Source organism: Mixophyes fleayi, chromosome 6 (genome assembly GCF_038048845.1).
Source record: "Mixophyes fleayi isolate aMixFle1 chromosome 6, aMixFle1.hap1, whole genome shotgun sequence".
Taxonomy (NCBI): Eukaryota; Metazoa; Chordata; class Amphibia; order Anura; family Limnodynastidae; genus Mixophyes; species Mixophyes fleayi.
Genome location: NC_134407.1, coordinates 17,573,843 through 17,590,891, shown reverse-complemented (window position 1 = coordinate 17,590,891; position 17,049 = coordinate 17,573,843). Strand labels below are relative to the sequence as shown.

The 17,049-nt window shown below is 41.4% G+C and overlaps 1 protein-coding gene across 5 annotated transcripts in view; it reads left to right on the top strand.

Moving 5' to 3' along the window:
- CRTAC1 (cartilage acidic protein 1) overlaps positions 1–17,049 on the top strand; it is a 534,303-nt gene that overhangs the window by 497,360 nt on the left and 19,894 nt on the right. For all 5 annotated transcript variants that reach the window (XM_075215949.1, XM_075215948.1, XM_075215947.1 and 2 more), the window contains 2 exons: positions 1,075–1,175; positions 1,941–2,109. In XM_075215949.1, coding sequence (XP_075072050.1) covers positions 1,075–1,175; positions 1,941–2,109 — 270 coding nt within the window. The remainder of the gene's footprint in view (positions 1–1,074; positions 1,176–1,940; positions 2,110–17,049) is intronic.

Genomic DNA, 17,049 nt, shown 5'->3' with positions numbered 1-17,049 from the left:
TCAAAACGAATGCAAAGGAAAATGTTGTTGTTGCCCATAGCAACAAATCAGATTCAAACTGTCATTGTTCCAGTGAGGTATAGAAAATGAAAGTGATTTTTATTCTTTTGATATTGGCAGTACTGCATTTTCCTCTGCCCCTGTTTTCACAAACGTCCCCCAGCCTGTCACTCTTGCTTAGTCAGTGAGCTTTCCCCCCCAAAAAAAGTCAGTAATAACATTTTTTAATCACATCAAGATTAAGTTGTAAGTAACAGATTGTAACAAAAATACCAAAAATTCAAAGCCGACTTTATCTAAACCAAAACGAGAAATCTGCTAATAATTTGTAGAGTTAACAAACATATTTTAATTCAAAACTCAAGAATTTGTCTTATAGCAGTATATCAAAAATAGTGATTGTTTTAGTTCAGAAATATGTAAATGTTTAATGTAGGTTATTCTGCTGGCATTACTGTGTATATACTACGGGTCATTAAGGAAAGTAAGGCAAAAAATTTGTACATTTTCCACGAGGAGAAACCATGTTGCAATGCAAGGGGTGCACATGAGTTTATTATTTTGCACATAAGGTAAATCCTGGCTGTTTTACTTAATAAAGTTTACTTGATAACTTTATTTTATACTGAAATTTAAAGTTGATCTAGGACAGGCCCCAACAATAAATCTGTCTCAAATTTTTAAATTTAGCTCCCCCTCCAACAGGCACGGGCTGGCAGGTTTCGGTCCGGGGGGCGCACAGGCGGCCGTATCGCGTGTCATGTGACGCGGCCGCCTATGCGCCGAAGCGGCCGCATCCGATGCGGCCGCCGGTAATATTGAAAAATTATTTCATCCAGGGGGGGATGGGGGGGAGGCGGCCGGTCCGAACAGCCGTTAGACTGAGTGGCCCGGGTGCCCGCTGCCCACCTGCCCCCCCAGTCCAGCCCACCCCTGCCCTCCAAGGCAACATAGTTAGTTTTGGCAAGGTGCAAAGTTACTCCTTTCTTTGGCTTTTCTTTCCTTAATGAATCAGGCCCTATATGTTCTCGATGTGTCTTGCTTATTTTGTCCATTTATTTTTTTCACACATAGGTGGCGCTGTGACTGATTTTGATGGAGATGGTATGTTAGATCTAATTTTATCGCATGGAGAGTCGATGGCACAGCCTATATCTGTGTTTAAGGGGAAGCAGGTGAGACTCGAATATTTACTGTCTGTATGAGGGTATCATCAATAAACCATATAATTGGCACATTTAGTTAAAGGGATACTATCATTAAAAGTTTTTATAATTTATACTATATTTAATTTAGACTATATTTAGGTTACATTAAGGGTACATAGTTGACACGCTTTCTGTTGCAAAAAAGTCAAATGTTTCAATTTTCTTGCTGTGAACATGTTACATGTTAATCAATGACTGACAATAACTATCTCTGTATCTTTTCTCTGACGCTCTATGATTTGCTACTTTTCTCTGAGCTAGTTTCATTTCTAATGGATTTCTAATGAATTATAGTAGCAAACTGTCTGTGATGTAGCCAGGCTCATTCTATGAATGGTGCAAGAGATAATGAGACCTGGTTGCTGTGTAAGATCCTTACAGGGACACAGCGGTCCTGCACACAGCAAATCTAAATTAAAAAGCAGAAAATAATTACAGTAGACTACATTGTTTTCAAAACCATTTTTCACGTTACTAATGTGTAATCAATTTCTGCAACGATCTTAACTTACTTTGCTTCTATCTAGAGCATTCTGCATGAAGAACAAACAGATAGGGTAGCAAATCCTTCTATTTCAGAGATGCCAGTCTGTGCCTACCAGATGGTTATATACCTCTGGCTTTAAGTTTTTATGTTCCGAAGGAAACTATTTTTTTTGCAGTTGCCGCTTCCTTTGATCAGAAATGAAATGGTTAATAAGTGGAAACATTTTGATTGGCGCTTTCTTTCAGGGCTTGGAAAACAACTGGCTCAGAGTAATACCGCGTACCAAGTTTGGCGCTTTTGCCCGTGGTGCAAAAGTAGTTCTGTATACGAAAAAGAGTGGCGCCCACCTGAGAATTATAGACGGCGGATCTGGTTACCTCTGTGAGATGGAGCCGGTTGCTCATTTCGGTCTTGGTAGGTACAGAAGCAGATTTTTTTCCCCATTTGCTTAATGCGTATAGCAGCAGTGTCTTCCCGACGACACAGTAGAGATAAATGTTTTTGTGGGTCTATAATTGGATTTAAGTAAACACAACAGAAAGTACCAGACAGATTATTTACATCAAGGATGTTTAACATGACCTTATATTTCATTTTGTAATGCAAGTCCCATAATCCATAGAAAAGACAACTGGTATTGAACAACACTCGTTATTAACCTGGTTGGAATCATTTTTAATTATAGCCACTAGCTCACTACAACACAGCCTACCTTGGCTCCCTATCCCCATCTTCAGACTGCAAGCAGCGTATTCAGTAGGCCTACCCGCGGCTGGGAGTTGTGGTCCGTCAGCTAGTGTGATATCACTTATTATAAGCTGGCCACACACAGGCCAATCCCGCTTCTTTCACCGAGCCACGAGCAACAGGATCTGTTTCCAATATGTCAACATATGTGGTTCTGCCAAGTTGGACAGACCTGGTGTTTGTCACAGGGAGAGCTGATAGCGTGGGTGTTCATCTGGAGACCAGAGATACAGGCATGCCCGGAAATTGTCAGAGTTTGATAGGATAGTTGTCTGGGCACCGTGATCATTCTGCATGCAAAAATATATTGACATTACAGCCCTTGTGTCCAGAATTGATATTCATACATTACAAAAGGGGATATATAAGATTGTCTATTACAACTCACCCTTTACTCCCCCTCCCTTTGGTTCTCCCCTCCCCCCAATTCCCTCCTCACCCCATCGTCCTCTGTGTGATTCTCTTGCACTCTTGTCTCCCCTTTCCCCTCTGGTTGTCATATCATGTCATATAGATGATCCAGTCCCCCACCTTACATATGCGTGTAGTAAAGCCTGCACAGTGCTGAACATGCATGTTAGCAGAACACGGGACAGGGACTTATTAATTATTAAAAGTATTTCAATATGAAATGGTTAAGTTAGACATTAGGGGTAATAGGGTTTCTCCTAATGATAGTTACATAATGTATTTGCAATTCGATTAGCTACTGTTTATTCTGGCGCTATATAAATAAATGTTAATAGCAGTTAATGATTCTACTTAAAATTGTTTAAATAGTTGTTTTCTTTTCATATTTTTATATACTTTTTGCATGATCCGGTCTGTCAATCATAATCAGTCCCTGCCCAATTATCACAGAGTTTCAACATACCCAACAGTCACAAAAGGCAAGAAGTACCTTTGTGGATCACCCCATACTGGTAACTTAATGTCTGCGGACAAAGCTGAACCAGGGCTGTCTTTCCCCCTGGGCACGCTGGGCAGTTGCATAGGGGCCCAATAGAAAAAAAATCTATTCACCCATGTATCAAGGCACAGCTGTGCAGTATGTTTTTTTTAATGTTTAAACACTGATTAATGTTGCAGGTACCAATAATTATAAACTTATTTTTACTGATAATTTACATTTTTATTCCTTTGAGTAGTGTTGTAGGTAGGGGCCTCAGTGCACTGCTTTGCCTGGGGGGCCATAATGTTGTTAAGAGGGCCCTGAGCTGAACTCTCTGGTAGCATGGAAGGGGTTAAAGCCTGGCTACAAGCTGGTTTGAGTAACACGTTGAACATTTCAGGCCACAGTTCAGCGCCCTGACTAGCAATGAGATGACGGAGCTGCTGAGCAGTCATTGTTGGCGACACCAAGGAGTTAAACGTCTGGCTAAGCTAAAAGGTTTGTTATTTTAGGAATTAAAACAAAAAAAATTAGCTTTTTGATGGTCTTGGCAGCCTGTGAGCGTGCTCTGCTCCCCGTCTTTCATCTCATTCCTTTCTGCTTGTTTCATTAGCGGGGATGAATTCTCAGTAATTGGGAGTCAGGGAAGCCGGGGATGTCACAAGGCGCTGCCTGCTTTAGTGCTTTATCTGCCACCACTTAGAGAAAAGGGAAAATATCACAGGCAGGAAGGAAGGGCAGCCGGTTGCGGTAGGTTCCTTACTCACCTAGTTGTGATTGGACATCTTGGGTCACCTGACCGCGCTCTGCTTTAATTAGACCTGAGTACTATGATTACTAACCACCCGCATTCTGGGATTTAGTGTGCATAGAATATTTACTGTAAAAATAGAAGAAATGTATTATCTTTTTCTACCTTGACTGCAGTATTTAGAAAACAGAATTGATACATTGATGACTCTATTTAATAGCTATTTAATTCTGTGTAAGAGAAAAAGTTTTTGGACACAACGGCTCGGTTTGCCTTGTGTAAAGTTTTTTTAACTTGAAATTTATCAGTTACAGTTTTATCTAAGTTTTTAGAACCATATTTACTTTTTAATCCAGTCCATGTTGTATTACTTCTCTCTTCTGAGTCCTGAACTCACATCACTTTTATCCTATTATCGTTCTGCTTTCCCCATCATTCTAAACTATATTCTTCTCTCGCTCTCTTGGCTGCTCCCAGCCATATTCCATCTACTGTCCTCTATCTACTTTCCATGTAGTGTCTCCCTCTGTTTTCTTACCTCCCACTTGTCGTATTGTATTACGTAGCAGTTTGGGTAGCAGGTGTGCTGGAATCATTAGTGGGACAGTTGCCCATTTGTAACAGAGTAAATCTTAAAACAGTTACACTTACACCTAAACATACCTTGTGCCTGGCACGGCTAGTCACAGAGGTCCTACATAGACAGTTAATTCACTTTTGGATTCTGGAAACAGAATGTTACTGTCTATAAATTCACCCCGAACAAACCTTTATGGCCTGTGCATTATAAGTGCCGTCACTTATTTTGTGTTTATTAATAAGCTATGTACGTCTGAACTCATTCTCTGGGGAATTTTAGAAATTCTAAGACTTGGGGGTATATTTTTCTAATTTGCAGGTTGGAAAAAGTGGAGATGTTGCCTATAGCAACCTATCAGATTCAATTTATCATTTATTTAGTACATTCTACAAAATGACAGCAACAATGCGGTTGCTATAGGCAACATCTCCACTTTTTCAAACCCGCAGTTTAGTAAATATAAACCTTAGTGTCTGCTCTGTTTTTGTCTATGTATAAGCTCAGATTACGTTATATACATATATTGCCAGTGAGCAGAAAAAAAAATATCTTACCTCTAGGTATAACTTCTAAATACTGGCTGATAGAAGTCTCTTCTAAGATTTAACCAATTCTATCAATCTGATATATGGTATTGATATTTTCCCTATAATGACCATCTATAAAAAAATAAAACCATGAATTTATAGAGAGAAGTATTCCTTTACTCTCTGAAATTAACAGAGAGTAAAAGTTTAAGAAAGTTAAATTCTTCGGAGGGACGATTTATAAAAGTTTGCACATTTATATCCCCCTGATTGGTTAGCAGGCATTTTGAATTTCACAAAGTGTATCTCAGATATACACTCAGTGGCCACTTTATTAGCTACCCCTTACAGGTTCTGAGTAGGACCCCCCTTTGGCCCCCGGAACACATTAAATTCTTCATGGCATGGATTCAACAAGATGTTGAGAACATTCCTTAGAGGTTCTGGTCCATGCTTACATGATATCACACAGCTGTGAATCTGCCATCCCACCACATCCCAAAGGTGTTCTATTGTGATTGAGATCTGGTGACTGTGGAGGCCATTGGAGTACACTGAGCTCATCACCATGTTGGTGGAACCAGCTTGAGATGACGTGTGCTTTGTGACATGGTGTGTTATCCTGCTGGAAGTAGCCATTGGAAGATGGGTAGATTGTGACCATAATAGTCAGGTCAGCAACAATAGACTGTGGTATTTAAACTATTTTCAGTTGGTATTAAATGTATGCAAAGAAAACACTCCCCACACCACTACACCAGGACCATCTGGCTGCACCATTGCCACAAGGCAGGATGGATCCATGGATTAATGTGGATTATACACATTCTGACCCCACCATTTGTAGGTTGCAGCAGAAATTGAGATTCGTCAGACCAGGCAACATTTTTCCAATTTCCAACTGTTTGTTTTTGGTGAGTCTGCGCCCACTGTAGCCTCAGTTTCCTGTTGTTATCTGACCGGAGTGGAACCCGGTGTGGTCTTCTGCTGCTGCTGTAGTCCATACACTTCAAGGTTTCGAAGTGCATTCAGAGATGCTCTTCTGTATACCACTGTTGTAACACATGGTTATTTCAGTTACTGTCACCTTCCTGTTAGCTTCAACCAGTCTGGCGATCCTCCTCCGACCTCTCTCATTAACAAGTAGACGCGGGTGCGTTTTTACCCACAGGACTGCCGCTCACTGGTGGTTTTTAGTTTTGTGCTCCATTCTTTGTAAACTCTAGAGATTGTTATATGTAAAAATCCCAGGAGATCAGCAGTTTCTGAAATACTCAAATCGCCTCGTGGACTACCAACAATCAATACATGTCCAAAGTCAATTAGATCACACTTCTTCTGGTGTTTGGTCTGAACAACAACTGAACGTCTTGACCATGTCTGCATGCTTTTGTGCATTGAGTCGCTGCACCATGATTGGCTGATTAGATATTTGAATTAACGAACAGGTGTACCTAATAAAGTGGCCAAGTGTTTTATGATACAAGTACTGTACATTGAAGGTTTGTATATCATGATGGAAATTTTAATGAAATTTAAAAGAAAAAAAAAAGTTATTTGCACATAAGTAGATAAAATGCTAAAAACATGCAAAGTACATAGGAAATATACAGTATATATAGTAAGTTTGGCAACATTGCTGTTTAGTGTTATGTTTTAAAATGAATGTGAGGTTCTTCGTACACATTTGGATGAGAATCGTGCTTAACACCTGGTCCTCTGAGATAAGAAGGCTACAGAACATCTCACAAATAAATAGGCCGTGAAGCGCCCCCACCACTTACACCATTTGTGTGAACTCTGGGGTCGTCTAACGGCAGGGAAGACTAATCGGTGTAATGCGTGAGAACCAGTGGCACGTCAAAAGGCCCCTGGGCCGCAATGCAGAAATCTCACGCTTCCATAAACAAACTCGCATACAGCACAGCGTCCTGACTGAGAAGTAATGTGCTCACAGTAACACAATATTCTGTTCTTGTGAATGAAACAAATTATAGGGAATAGTAAAATAACAAGTGCAAGTATTTATCTCTGTGTATGCAATATATTTGCAATCACTTTTTTAGATTCTTATTTCCTGTATATATTATTAAAGGACAAGTCTACTTTCTAACTGTAGGCTTCCTTCACATTTATTAAGTAAAACATTTCTATATTTGCAAATACAACACCTGAGCCTCTAAGCATTGGTTTAGATGACCGCATTACCTGGTACAGTGTGGAATAATTTAGTTTGTTGCTAGGGGTAACATACATTGCTGTGCCCGCTCCCTCCAGCTTCAAACTTAATTCTGTGTTACCTGGGTTGGCCATTGTGAATGCAGCCTTGTGCGATATCCATTGTGGATCCCCGCCCCCATCCCTCTAGAAGGGGTGTGGCTATTGGTGTTGCTAATATCACCTCTCACGCCTACCCACAGTTATCCTCTATGCTCCCCCTCCCCTGGATCCCCCATGGTTCATTCTCTATTCCTACTCCCAACTTTTCCATGTTATCCATTGTAGATGAGTATTCTCTCTCCACACTCTCCAGTTATTATCATTGTGTAAGCACTGTTTATAATCTATTTCCTACATGTATTCTTAAAGGACATGTCCACTTTCAAACAATTGGCTTTCATTACATTTATTGGGCCAAAATATATCTATATTTGCAAATACAACGTCTGACACTCAGCTCTCTCTCCTCTACCCCCTTTACCATCCTCTTTCTCTCTCTCCCCCCCCCCCCTTCTTTCCCTCTCTCTCCCCTTCACTCTCTCTGCTGTTGCTCCTCCCCAATCTGGTCTTTTCACCCCCTTCTGGTTCTCTCTCCACTTCTCCCATCATCTGGTGCCCCCCCCCCCCCTTGGTTCTTGTTATTCTCCCCCTCTCTCTGCTTATTTTTCCTCTTCCCCTACCTCTAGTTCCCCAGAGGCAGGCTGGCCTGGGGGTATCTGCCCCTGAGCCAGCCCCATAGTGGGCTACCTTGGGCTGGGTCACTGGGCCTCCTCTATTTTTTTTCCTTTAAAATGTTCCTAATAAACTGCTCAGTCGAGTCTCGTTTCCCTGAGCTAAATTTTGCCAGCCCTCCCCTGAGTTTCCCATACCAGTTTGCCCCCCCCATCATTTGCCATTTTTTCTCCTCCTTGTTCTCTACCACACCTCTCTGTTATCTCTCCCTCTAGTTCTCTCTGCTTACCTCTCCTCTGGTTCTCATCCCTTCCTCCTTTCTTTCATTCTCTCTTCTCTGGTTCTCTCTTCTCCTGCTCCCTCTTTCCTCTAGTTACCCCCACCCCCCTCTCTCTGGTTCTCTGTCCTCTCTGGCTCACTCTCCTCTCCTTCTCTCTCACCATCCCCTCTCTCTGTTCTCTGTCCTTTCTGGCTCACTCTCCTCTCCTTCTCTCTCACCGTCCCCTCTCTCTGGTTCTCTGGCTCACTCTCCTCTCCTTCTATCTCACCATCCCCTCTCTCTGGTTTTCTGTCCTCTCTGGCTCACTCTCCTCTCCTTCTCTCTCACCATCCCCACTCTCTGGTTCTCTGTCCTCTCTGGCTCACTCTCCTCTCCTTCTATCTCACCGTCCCCTCTCTCTGTTCTCTGTCCTCTCTGGCTCACTCTCCTCTCCTTCTCTCTCACCGTCCCCTCTCTTTGTTCTCTGTCCTCTCTGGCTCATTCTCCTCTCCTTTTCTCTCACCGTCCCCTATCTCTGTTCTCTGTCCTCTCTGGCTCACTCTCCTCTCCTTCTATCTTACCGTCCCCTCTCTCTGTTCTCTGTCCTCTCTGGCTCACTCTCCTCTCCTTTTCTCTCACCGTCCCCTCTCTCTGGTTCTCTGTCCTCTCTGGCTCACTCACCTCTCCTTCTATCTCACCGTCCCATCTCTCTGGTTCTCTGTCCTCTCTGGCTAACTCTCTTCTCCTTCTCTCTCACCGTCCCCTCTCTCTGGTTCTCTGTCCTCTCTGGCTCACTCTCCTCTCCTTTTCTCTCACCGTCCCCTCTCTCTGTTCTCTGTCCTCTCTGGCTCACTCACCTCTCCTTCTATCTCACCATCCCGTCTCTCTGGTTCTCTGTCCTCTCTGGCTCACTCTCCTCTCCTTCTATCTCACCGTCCCCTCTCTCTGTTCTCTGTCCTCTCTGGCTCACACTCCTCTCCTTCTCTCTCACCGTCCCCTCTCTCTGGTTCTCTGTCCTCTCTGGCTCACTCTTCTCTCCTTCTCTCTCACCGTCCCCTCTCTCTGTTTCTCCGTCCTCTCTGTATCCTATATTTGCTGTAGCACAGATGGTACGCCTCACTTAAATGTAGAGCTCCATCGGGATAGTAGCATAATGCGTATGCATTGTAAATACCATAGTTGCACATGATTATTATTATTATCCATTTGAGAGCCCTTTAATATTGGTCAGGCCTTAGTGGATACTCTAGCTTCTGGTGCATTTTATGGCTGTCGAATGATAGCAAATATAGCGACTAAAAACGCTATTGCCCGTCACTAATAACAGCAGACTGCTGAGGATTCAGTTTGCAGTGAAAGTCATCGTACATTATTAGACATTTTATTCAACAGCTACGAAAATGCAAATATAGTGCAGAATGTGCATATGTATGCCCTGGTAAATCAACACAACAAAGGAAATGTAATCTTTCGGGAGCGATATGACACTTAAATGAGGGTCAGACGAGCAGCATATTGGGAGAAAAATGTTGATATGAGAGTAGCCCATCGCTTAATGATGATTTAGCTAACCTAAACCTAGTGGCTGATGTGGAGTGGGAGGTCGTACGCCAGAGTGGGAAGTGTATCTTGCTTGTCATCCCTCTGCGCATGCTCATGCAGAATTGCGTGACTCAGTCACTTACGACTACAGCAATGGCGTATGCGCGTGATTGCAGATAGATGCAAGACACAGACGCATGTATACAACCTGAGAAGGACATATTATTTGCTGGTGGTCAGGGGCAGGTGCAAATAGCGGATGATAATGATTGACGGTCCCCAGCTTTAGTGAACCGCTTGTGATTGGTTGTTTGCGAATGCTCTGTTTACGCTGATTGGTGGTTTCCTCATGAAGCCAATTAATGTTTTTGTGTGTGCGCGTTTAAGCAAAACTTTATTTGTCTTTTTATACATGAGACAGGGATTTCTTTCTGCTGTATTAAAGACGTTTTAGCAATTGTGTTGATGCCTAATACCCAATGCGCTTGGAGGGAGAGGAGATCTCACTACCGTGTCCTGGGGGCGTGATCACGGAAACTACATAATTAGGCCCTGCCCACTCTGCTATTTTTGGCCTGTTACAGCAAGAGCCGGGCCCAGAGGACTCGATTTGCAGTGAATTGCGCTACTAGGCCCCACCCACTTCACTATGGAAGTGGGCAAGATGTGAGAGGTTGTCCTGTTCTCCCGGAATGTCCAGAGACTCTCGAATGTAGGCAACTGTGGTATTATGTCATGTTACAGAGAACATTTTGTTTAGTAGATGTTCTTCTGAGGCATAATCATCAAACAACAAGTACATCATTTTGCACAGAACACATGTAATTTACTTCCAGTCAGTATATGCTATATCAGAAACTTGGATAACTCTTAAACTTTTTCCTCAGACTTCTCTGCCACTTCTTGTTGTATATTTATAAACCACGCGCGGTGTTATGAGCCGGTGCATACTGTATTATGTGCACATTATTTTTTACATTCTAAGATGCACGGTTTAGTTATAAGAGCGCTGGGTATTGTTTTCTAACATTTTATTGTGGAATTTTTATTCAGGGATCCCAGATTTAATTAACTTTTAATAATGCATAAAGTCTTTTGCTACAAAACTGTTTTGCACATTTGCATTTTCAAATGTCAGGTGAAAAAAAAATCAGCAGAAAGCGGCTTCTGGTTAGTTCTATAGAGGTAACGCGAGCTTGACAAATATAGCAGTGCCGGTCAGAGCCGGATTTAGACCTCATGGGGCCCTAGGCAAGATACTGGTTTGGGGCCCCCTCCTTGAAAAAATCCATAGCACTATAGTTTTTTAGCATAACATATACACCTGTTCAGGGGCTGGCTGGCAGACTTTAGTCAGTGTGGGCAAGGACATAGCACTGGCCCATAAGTAGCGGCCCATTTTTAAAGGGTGGTCTCACGGTCGGCCCTGGGAGGGCCCTCTGGGGACTGCTGGGCCCTAGGCAATTGCCTTGGTTGCCTAGTGGTAAATCCTGCCCTGGTGCCGGTGTATGTACAGTTATTAATTTGCATATCATTCTGGAGAAGGACAGCTATAAAAGGGAATACTCCGGCCCGACCCTGTTCATCTAACATTTTTGGATGTTTTCAAATTTATGTCTCTGATTTAGATTTGTGACTTGTTCAGGTTAAATCATTATTGGTATTAAATTATTAGTAGTTGGTAAACAATAGGTCATACTCTCTCTGGGAGATCCCTGAAGAGGGATGTGGTGGGAGAGCGGAAAGTGGTGGGGCATGGCGAATTGCGCCATCTTGACCCTCTCCCGGCAGCAAAAAAAATCGCCATTTTGTCGCGAGAGCGGAGCCAAAATGACAAGATTCTCCATGAATCGTGTCATTGAGGCCTGCCAGGGACAGGATGCGGAAGACTTGCCTACTCTCCCGATAGTCCAGGAGACATACCCGGAATCCGGGAGAGTAAGCAAGAATGCAATCGGTTTTGCAAGGAGAGTATCATGGGGACCTGGTCTATATAGTTTAATGACCCATATATTCCATCCTGGTCTCAGAGGATTGTTCCAGAGCCTCTATGCAAGCTACATCATGTACCATGTGACTGTGGTTGCCATGGTAGTCCAGAATAATAAATCATTAATAGCAGCCTGAAGAAAAAAAACAAGGGAAAATAGCAAACAGCAACAATCTTCTTACAGCTTGCAACAGTGATTTATTTAAAAAACAAAACTCCCACCTGATTTTTTTTTTCTTAGAACTGTTGGTTCAAGAAGAATATATTTGAATACCGTACAAATAATATCATGCAAATAGCTTTATTTTATACTGTGGATTAGTCATGTTTGGCTATAACCACAATTCCCGCTTCAGTGGTGGTCCTGTCAAATTTGTCTCCTTCTAAAAACGAATTGAGTAACCCTGTGAACATGGGGATCAGCTGATCAACAAATTTTTTATAGTATATAGCAGTAAACCCGTCAGGGCCGGGGGCGAACTGACGTCTTAATGTTTTGATGGTCTTAGAGATTTCAGTGTTGAGCGATGATAATTGCATTCTAGTGAGTTTGGGTAGTCGACATGAGCAGAGATAGCTCTTAATATTTTCCTTAAGCAAGATTGGATCATCTATTATTGAATGTAAATTGTAGAGGGAAACATAGTAATCTGAAAATCTCTGTGCAATCTATTGAGGGTCATAAAGGAGGAAACCTGTGGATGTTTTTAGTGACATTGTTCTATTTTGTGTGCACCGGGCACGAAGTTTAGGTGCGAGAATGGTATCGACTTTATCGCCTTTTTAATAATATTTTTGTTGGACCCACAGAAGTGTTTTTGCAGCCTCTTTAGATAATATTTGATTTAATTGCCCTTTAAGTGATAAGAATTTTGAATACAAACATTTTTTGGGATGGATTTGGTAGAATGATATTGGCTGTTGTATTTGTTGCTCTAGAACTCATTTGCGCTCTTTTTCTTTACGTCTCTGCGTCGCTGTCATTTAGAGAAGTGTACCCTGAATTGTAACGTGTGGGGCTTCCCATAGAATAGATTGTGAGATCTCTGCAGAGGTATTGTGAGAAATGTAGTCAGTGATAGCCTGAGATATCTGAATATGAATATGCTTTTGGTTAAGGAGTAATGATTCATTGAGACGCCATCTGGGGCGGACTTGCGAATGCTGAGGTAAAAGTAGCGATAATTCAATGGCTTCATGGTCAGCTCAGGACACAGGGAAGACCCGGACCTCCGTTTGTTTCTGAGTTGTTAAGTGGTCTACAAAGAAGACTGATGGACTGATAGGCGGCATTCTTCTGTCTGTAGGTTTGCCCTATAGAGAGCAACAGCTGGCCCCAGTGGAGACAGGCAGTTGGTGCACTTTACGTACTTTGCCATATGTTGCTTTAAAAGCCCCAACTAATTTGTTTAGTTTAAATCCCAAATGCATAATCTTAACAAACTGTATTAGATTTAGTCTGACACTAAATGTGGAGTATGCACATTAAATCTCATGCATGCATGCCAATTTTGTTTCTCCGTTTAAATATTTAAAATACAAATAAATGGAATATTTTAAAAAGTTTCGAAACAATGTTTCTATACTCTTACCAAAAACTCTTTCACATTTGTTTTACACTTGGGTAACATTGTAAAAATTGTCTCACACAGTGACAGGTTTAGAATGTAAAGACCTTTGAGCCGATATAGTCTACCAAACCTAACTGCAGGAAAAAGACTCTTAAATAAAGGACTTGATCCCAATGAGAGAACTTAATGGTCCTGATCTTAATTAAGTCAAACACTGTTTTACTGTTCATTAAATTTCTTTCCTTTCTGAGAAAAAATGTTTTTTTGTAGGGTAAGTGCTTTGCAATAATTCACGGTAATCACTGCTCTAAACTAAATGTAATATATTTCCTTCAAATTTTAAGAGACAGGTTTTGCGATTGAAGTCATATAACATTTTTAAAGGGCCTTCAGTTAGTACACAATAGTTGGGTCCATGGTCTACTAGGGACTATTCATTTTCAAACCATCTATTAACAAGTCCAAGTAGGGAACCTTTGAGCTATAGTATGGATTCCAATGCACCCCACACAAGTTGCATTCTCTTTGTTGGACATAAACACTAAACAGATAGTTCAGGAGCGATATGTCCACATTTAGTAGGTGAATTGGCTGCTATCAAAAATTAACCCTAGTCTCTCTCTCTCAGTCTGTGTGTATGTTAGAGAATGTAAGCTCCAATGGGGCAGTGACTGATGTGAATGAGTTCTCTGTACAGCGCTGCTGAATCAGTGGTGCTATATAAATAAATGGTGATGATGATTTATGGGTGGTCACACTGCACTAGTTATACAATGCTGCCATCTGTACCTGTGCTCCCATGGTGAGCAACAACCTCACGGGTCATTGTTTAACCATACTTGCCAACTTACTTTAGTTGGCCTCCAGAAGATCCTGGAGAGGGGGTGCAGTGGGAGGGCGGAAGGAGGCGGAGGCGCGGTGAATTGAGTCATTTTGGCCCCACCCCCGCAACATAATCTGCATTTTTTGTCAGGGGGCGGGGCCAAAATGACACAATTCACCGCAAATCTCCTCATTTTGGCTACCAATTTGCAGGATGCAGGAGACTTGCCTACTCTCCTGGGAGTCTGGGAGAACTACCCGGAATTTGGGAGTCTCCCGGACATTCTGGGAGAGTGGGCGAGTAAGCTGATTTCCCGTGATGCCTGTTTAAATCCAGTATAATTGAGTATGATAAGCTCACATGTACATGTTTGAAGAACCTTCTGCTCTTTAATACACTCCCAATATATACTTTATATCAGTCTACGTTTATGTATTTTGTAATTTGAAAGAACACTATGCATAAAGGTGTACAATTGTTTTTCTTAAGAAACTGCTGCTTCCCAGCACGGAAAGCTCTGCACTTTAGTGGCGGTTTTAAAAAAGAAACAAAATTGAATATAACATCCACATGAGAGTAGCCAAAGTGTTTTATTGGTTACTTCTTCATTAGTATATTGTGCTGTATGGTTATCCTTAGTCACTGATTAAAAATGTTCCTAGACAACCATAGCAACATTGGGGGACAGTTATAAAAATATTAATAAAAAGTCACAAACTGAAATCATGTTTTTATGTTTTTTTGTCATTATTGTTAATTATTGCATTTTACTCCAACTGTTTTTCTATGACACTTGCATGGAAAATGGAATAAATGGAATAAATATTGGGGAAGGCAAAAACCCTGCGGTACAATCACACGGAGGCAGCAATCATGCACACAATTATATACACAATCATAAGCACAATCATACACACACAATCTTATCTCGCTGGTCACATTTTAATAATATTATTATAGGTCTACATTTAAATAACCACTAAGTCTAATACATTCCCCTAAAACTTCAAGGAATTTTGCCAAATAAATATATAAAAGTTTTAGAGGTAGATTTACTAAAGCTTCTAAAAAGGCAAAGTAGAGTTGTTGCCCATAGCAACCAATCAGATTCTAACTATCAATTACCTACTACATTCTAGAACATGATAGCTAGAATGTGATTGGTTGCTATGGACAACACCTCCACTTTTCCTTTTTAGAACCTTTAGTAAATCTATGCCCTGGTGTTCTCAGAATAGCTATTTGGCATACTGAACGCCTGCAACTCACAGGGGACTCCTGTCATTCTGACTAACGAGCAGACACAAAGCGTAATATAGAAAACAGAAGACAGAACCCTAAGGTTGACAATGTTGTTGACAATAACAAAGTGACATATTAGTATGTGAAGTTGTGAATGTTACAAGATTTTGTATAAGTTGTATCTAGATTTTTTTAGACTTTGTGGCTTTAAAAAAGGAAGTGAGAAGCATTGAAGAAATTACATTTTATGCTGAGATGAAACAACTATGTATTATGTGTGATGTATTACTTAGAGTACCACTTTGATTTTTTTAACATTATTTTATGTCTTAGTTGTTGGGTCTACTGGCTGCTTCCTCCTGCCCATTTTGGACACGCCTACCACCCCCAGCCTAATTACTCCAGTTCTGGGTGCTCCATTCATGTTTATTCGCTAGGATTTAGCTCACCAAGACGTTAGTCCAGAGGCACGTCACCTTTATTTAGCACGTCACCTTTATTTAGCTGGGAACCAGCGTTAGTGTGATATTGTTCTAAAACCCCAAGAGAGGTGGTTCTCAATGTATTGCATATCTAAGACTGGGTACACACTATACAAAATTTCTCCCGATGCGATATCCTTAACGAGTTTACCAATGACTAATAAAAAAAAGTCCCGATCAGCAGCCAATTCCTGTGTACACACTAAACACATTTTACACGATTTACCTTCAGATCTGTGCTCTTCATCTGTCATAACCATTGGCTGAAAAGATGGTGACTCTGCACACTCCGTAGAGATCTATGGACTCTGCCGGTCCTGAGTGCATACACACTGCAGGATTGGAACGACATTGTTCCATCGTTGAATGAGATCGTTAGTTTAGTTTAAAAATCAAATCAAACTATACAATGTGCTTTGAAATGATAATCATTCATCGCGTGCAGCGTACACACCAATGTAATATCGAGCCGGACGTTCGTTTATAGTGTGATTGGCCAGATAGTCGTCTGAGAACCCTGTAGTGTGTACCCAGCTTATCAATCAGATAACCCACTTGGAGTCCCGAGCTACGGGTTACACACCTCCGAGCTAGACTAAGCCTTTTGCACTTTGGGAGCTGATACTGAAGATATAAAGAACCTGGCTTCAAATTCATTCCTATGATGTCTTACAACAGCCTGGGGTTTACTGAGATATTAATAGAAATACAGTTTTTACTGATGTTCCTGATTAGAAATGATTACACATTTTGGGGGAACAAGAAAAGCCCTGTGGTTATTGTATTTGCATTATGACTATAAATATTATATTCCAGAGATATATTAAAAAAACAAAGTCTACTGCGACTTTCCAGTATCGGTGAATGTTTTTATCCAAATGATGTGACGTTCTCCTCTCTCTGCTCATTGTCTCGGAACTGAGGCTAAGAGGGCGATAAAACTGCAGGCGAGCCCAGGAACTCAATTTATGTTCCCATTGCGAATCCATAAAATCTGAAAGAATAACACCATATTATAATGTATTGGAAAATAATTGTGAACAGGTTCTCCTATTC